At 44.1% G+C, this 6,000-nt stretch overlaps 1 protein-coding gene across 6 annotated transcripts in view; it reads right to left on the bottom strand.

Moving 5' to 3' along the window:
- Positions 1-956, bottom strand: part of PDE4DIP (phosphodiesterase 4D interacting protein) — a 238,564-nt gene extending 237,608 nt beyond the window's left edge. For all 6 annotated transcript variants that reach the window (XM_070785807.1, XM_070785813.1, XM_070785804.1 and 3 more), the window contains exon 1: positions 709-956. In XM_070785807.1, coding sequence (XP_070641908.1) covers positions 709-941 — 233 coding nt within the window. In that variant the 5' untranslated portion in view covers positions 942-956. The remainder of the gene's footprint in view (positions 1-708) is intronic.
- Positions 957-6,000: the final 5,044 nt, after the last annotated feature.

Below are 6,000 nucleotides of genomic sequence, written 5' to 3' on the forward strand. Positions count from 1 at the left end.
GGGCCTAATGGGTGGGGTCTTCCACGCCAGACCAGTGGAAGTGACTGGGTTTAGGTGGGGCTCGTCCTGGTAGGCATCATCCATCCAGCCAACAGGCAGGGCCTCAGCTCTTCAGGAAAAGAGAGCCTAGGAAGAAGGAACCATCACTACCCCACCCTGCTGCCTGTATCTAAGATGGGGCGGGGAGGAGGACGGGGCAGGAATAAGATAAGGCAGTGCTTTCAACTGTACCCCCGCATGCATTTCCCGGTCCTTTATCTTCTTTTAGCTTCCCTAGTGCTTTCAACCTGGCATGGCCTTCTGAATCCTGCGTTCATCTCTTGTTTGACTTGACCCAGCAGGCACGGCCTTCAATCTCATCTCTGCCAACGGAGCCCTAGACTACACGTTAAGCAAAGACCTTAGGGGTAGAGACTGAGTTTCCTATGCTTTAGTCCAGCGCCAATCCAGCGCCACACCTGTATTTCCAGGCAACTCCCTACTGTCTCTCCCCCTCCGCCCCCGCCACCAGCCCCATCATCCCCCAGTCCCTAGCCATGCCCTTCAACGTTCTCCAAACTAATGTCACTCTGTGTCAACCCTCCGAAGCGCCCGAGTCTCCAGCCCTGATTCCCAGCCCCAAAGGCGAAGGTTCCCCTACACCAGCGCTTCGGGCGCCGCCACTCCCGGCGCAGTCTGCAGCCTCCGGGGCTCCCGCGGTGCTCTCACCTCATCCAGGGTGCGGCTGCCGCGGCTGCCTCTTCCTCTTCGGCCGCTGCTGCCCAGCTCCCGGCCGGCTCGGGATGCCGTCGTTCCCGGCCGGGAGACTGCCGCGAGGACGGCGGGATTCGCGCCGCGTCCCTGGACCAGTAGGGCGCGTGGTGCGCCCGGCGGACCGCGCGGCAGCAGCAGCCGCAGTCGCAGCGGCGGCGACAGCAGGACCCGCTGTCAGTCCTCTTCATGAATTTCCCGGTCCTAACCAGCCCAGTCCTAGTTACCGTCCTTGCTTGGTTTTCCTAAGGTCTTCCCGCACTGCCAGGACGCATCATCTCGGCGAGGATGCTATCCACTCCAGCTGCCCCCGGCGCGGTGCAGACCTGGGAAGACCAGGCCTCCTCCGCGCTGCCTCCGCCACCTGCTCCGCCCAGATTGCCTCGGTCCCTCTCCCACAAACACTCGCCGCTGCCTCTGCACCCTCTGTCATCTCCCCCTTCTCTCCCACCCACTACCTCAACCTGGAGAGCTTTTCATTTCCAGACCTCCTTTCTGTGTTCTTCCTATCTGCTCCATTGTCACTGTCCTCAATTTCCAACCTCAAAAAGTTTCTCCTCTCACTCCTCTCCATATTTTCCTGGGTTTTGTCCTCCACCCTCCAAATCCATCACCCTCTTATATTTTACATTATTCTCTCCTCAGAATCATTACTTCTCTAGGTTTGTTGTCTAGCCTTCTTTCTCTCTTTTAAAATCTTCTTTCTTTTCAATTTTCCCTTTAGTTATTATAAAAACCTTTCTCATAAACAACCTCAATTTTTCTTTCAATTGAGACTTTCTGATTGCTATTTTCCATGAAGAGCTCATAGTAAAATATATATAACTTGGTATCTGGTATCAAATCAAAAGCGTGTTTTCATGGTTTAAAAAAAAAGTTCATTGATCAAATAAATCTTCCACTCAATGTTTGTTCGGAAAACCCATTTTCTTATATTCCAGTCTTTTCTAAGAATGGAAACTGAGTCTCCAGCAAAGCAGAATGCTTCTACTGTACCATTCTATATCAGCAGTCTCAGCTTACTGGTTCTACTTAATGAGTTTTGGACTTTACCATGGTGTGAACATGAGATGCGTTCAGTGGAAACCAGATCTAGAATTTTGAATTTTGATCTTTTCCTGGACTAGAGATATGGGGTAATACTCTCTGGTGATGCTGGGCTCCCAGTCAGGTACATTTATAACCACTCTGTACCCATACAACCATTCTGTTTTTCACTTTCAGTATAACAGCCAATAAATTATTACATGAGATATTCAACACTATTATAAAATAGGCTTTGTGTTAGATGATTTTGCCCAGCTGTAGGCTGATTAGGTGTTCTGAGCATGTTTAAGGCAGTCTAGGCTAAGCTGTGATGTTTGGTCAGTTAGGTATACAAAATGCCTTTTGACAAGATATTTTTGCTTTATGATGGGTTTATAGGGAGGTAACCCCATGGCAATGGCACCCCACTCCAGTACTCTTGCCTGGAAAATCCCATGGGCACAGGAGCCTGGTAGGCTGCAGTCCATGAGTCCCGAAGAATCGTCGGAGACGACTGAACGACTTCACTTTCACTTTTCACTTTCATGCATTGGAGAAGGAAATGGCCACCCACTCCAGTGTTCTTGCCTGGAGAATCCCAGGGACGGGGGAGCCTGCTGGGCTGCCGTCTATGGGGTCACATAGAGTCGGACACAACTGAAGCTACTTAGCAGCAGCAGCAATCCCATTGTAGCGCTTCCTTGATGGCTCAGTGGTAAAGAATCCACCTGCCAATGCAGGAGATGTTGGTTCTATCCCTGAGTCGGGAAGATCCCCTGGAGAAGGAAATGGCAACACACTCCAGTATTCTTGCCTGGAGAATCCCATAAACACAGGAGCCTATCGGGCTACAGTCCATGGGGTCACAAAAGAGTCGGACATAACTTAGTGACTAAACAACAAGAAACAAAATCCCATTATAATTTGCAAGGCCTGAAAGGGACAAGGTTTATCTTTTAGTGGGTAGTATGGATCCCAAGGTTCATAGGCAATAGTCATTATCATTAACTCAGTGAGAATAAAGCTGAACATCTCTTAAGTCATTTTTTTCCTCCAAAATCTGCTATTCATTCTTCTGGTTTATTAACTCCAACACTACCATCCACAAAGTTGCTTGAGCCCCCAAACTAGGTATCATCAGAGATGTATCTTCCTCATGCAACTCATCCGGTCTTTAATTCCACTTCTTGACTATTTCTTTAAGTGGTCTCTCCCATCATGATTCCAGCTGCTTCCAGAAAATGACACTATCAGGTATCTCATCGTTCTTTCTTTCAAACCTAACTTAATCTGTATCTTTACAAATCTTTATTTTCCCCCCAATCTATCTTACTGAAGCCATTTATGACTCTCATCTCTACTTTTTGTTCTTGTTTAGTTGCTTAGTCATGTGCAACTCCTTTCTGACTCTTTGGACTGGAGTCTGCCAGGCTCCTCTGTCCATGGAATTTCCCAGGCAGGAATACTGGAGTGGGTTGACATTTCCTTCTCCCAGGGGTCTTCTTGACCCAGGGATTGAACCTGTGTCTTCTGCTTGGCAGGCGGATTCTTTACCACTGAGCCACCTTGGAAGATCCTCATCTCTACTAGAAAATTCTTAATTATCTTTTGTTGGCTTAATATTTTTTGGCCACCCTTTTTCTGTTAGCTCCATACTGAGCCTATAAACATGTTCACATTTCTTCATCCCTAAAACAGAGACTTCTTCCTCTAAACTCTATCATATCTCCCATTTCCCTTCCCCCTCTAACCACCACCATATCTCTCATTTCCCTTCATAACCAGTTTGCTTACATACACTGTATACATTTGATGTCTATGCCTCTTGACTTACATACATTGTTTACCACTTAATTCTCTGAAATCTGGCTTCTAATCCTATTAGGCTGAGCACCGAAGAATTGATGCCTTCAAACTGTGGTGCTGGAGAAGACTCTTGAGAGTCACTTGGACAGCAAGGAGAACAAACCAGTCAATCCTAAAAGAAATCAACCCTGAATATTCACTGAAAGGACTGATGCTGAAGCTGAAGCTCCAATACTTTGGGCATCTAATGCAAAGAGCTGACTCACTGGAAAAGACCCTGATGCTGGGAAAGATCAAAGGCAGGAGACAGGGATGACAGAGGATGAGGTGGTTGGATGGCATCACCAACTCAATGGACATGAGTTTGAGTGGACTGTGGGAGATGGTGAAGGACAGGGAAGCCTGGGGTGCTGCAGTCCATGGGGTTGCAAAGAGTTCACTCGACTGAGCAACTGAACAACAATACTATTATTTAGTAGAAGTTGCTTTCCTAGCAGACCCGGACTTTGGCTTTGCCCATAGACTAGAGGTAGATTTTATCTAATATACAAATTAAAAGGAGTGGTGTTCCCAAATTTAAAATGTATATGCCATTTTCATTAGTTGAGTCAGATAAAAAGTTCAATGAAGTCACAGCAAACTCAAAAGCTAAGAAGTATTGAAACATCCAGTTTTAGCTAGGATGGAGGAGCATGTATCAGAGTGACTTTTCCCACCTTGGGTGGGGGAGTAGGATACAATAGAATATATAAATACTTATAAATATGTAAGTATTACATATATATATATATATATACACACATACATACATATAAATATGTTGTTGTTCAGTCACCCAGTCATATCCAACTCTTTGAGACCCTATGGACTGCAGCACGCCAGGACAAAAAGATATAAATATAGAAAAATACAGAAACAACTCTTGGAAGGAACTGATGAGTAACCTAAGCAGGCAGGATTCGAATCTATGATTCTTAAGGAGAGAGCAGCACATGAAATGAGCTCCATATTCATCCTGGGATTTCTTTCCAAATCAAGTGCTAGAGAATAATCAGGGTTTCCCAGGTGGCACTAGTGGTAAAGAACCCGCCTGCCAATGCAGGAGACATAAGAGATGCAGTTTGATCCCTGGATAGGAAAGATCCTCTGGAGGAGGTCATGACAACCCAGTCCAGTATTCTTCCCCAGAGGATCCCACGGACAGAGGAGCCTGGCGGGCTACAGTCATAAGGTCGCAAAGAGTTGAACACAACTGAAGCGACTTAGCATGCACATATGCCTACACCAATAAAAAATTTTTAAGAAAAGAATATTACTGTATATGTTGAGAAAATAAAGTATTGATTCAAAAGGGAAAACAAGCTTATTTCTTTTGTTAGATTTACCTACATATTTCATTTATTTTGGTGCTGTTATAAGTGAAATTACATTCTTAATTTTATTTTGGAATTATTAATTTCTAGTGCAATTACAATTGATTTTGTACCCTACAATTCTGACAAATTCACTTATTAATTACAATTTTTTGTGTTCGCTCTTTAGAATTTTCTATGTACAAGATCAAGCCATCTGCAAATAGATTTGGAGTTACTTTTTCCTTTCAAATGTTGTTGGCTTTATTTCTTTTTCTTGTCTAATTGCCCCAGTAAGAACTTCACATGTAATGTTGAGGAGAAGTAGGGAAGTGGACATTTTTGTCTTGTTCCCAATTTTAGAGAAAAAGCTTTCAGTCTTTCACTTTTAAGTATCATATTAGTTTTGCGTTTTTTTATAAATGTCAATTAATCAGGTTGAGGAATACCTCTTCTAGTCCTAGTTTGTTGGTTGTTTTTAAGAGAAAAAAGTGTTATATTTTCTCAAATGCTTTTTTCATTTTTTTGAGATGAACACTTGAGTTTTGTCCATTATTCCACTAATAGGTACATTACATATACTGATTTTCATATGTTAAGCCAACCTTGTGTTCCCAGGATAAATCTCATATCATCATTATTGTATAATCCATTACTTGCTTCTGGGAAAAGTTCACTACTATTTTGCTACTTATCTTTATATAAGGTATATTGGTCTGTCATTTTCATTTTTTGTGAAGTCTTTGAGTAATAGTGGCCTCATAAAATGAGCTAGGACACGTTCACACTCTCCTTTTTTTTTTTTTTGGTAGGGGGAAGAGTTTGCAAGGTATTAGCATTCTTTAAACAATTGCTAAAATTCACAAGTTAAGCCAGTTGGACCATAACTCTTCCTTGTTGGAAGTTTTACTACTGCTGCTGCTGCTACTACTGTTGCTGCTGCTGCTGCTACTACTGTTACTGCTGCTGCTGCTAAGTCGCTTCAGTCGTGTCCGACTCTGTGCGACCTCATAGACGGCAGCCCACCAGACCCCGCCGTTCCTGGGATTCTCTAGGCAAGAGTACT

This window comes from Bos indicus, chromosome 3, assembly GCF_029378745.1.
Source record: "Bos indicus isolate NIAB-ARS_2022 breed Sahiwal x Tharparkar chromosome 3, NIAB-ARS_B.indTharparkar_mat_pri_1.0, whole genome shotgun sequence".
Classification (NCBI taxonomy): domain Eukaryota; kingdom Metazoa; phylum Chordata; class Mammalia; order Artiodactyla; family Bovidae; genus Bos; species Bos indicus.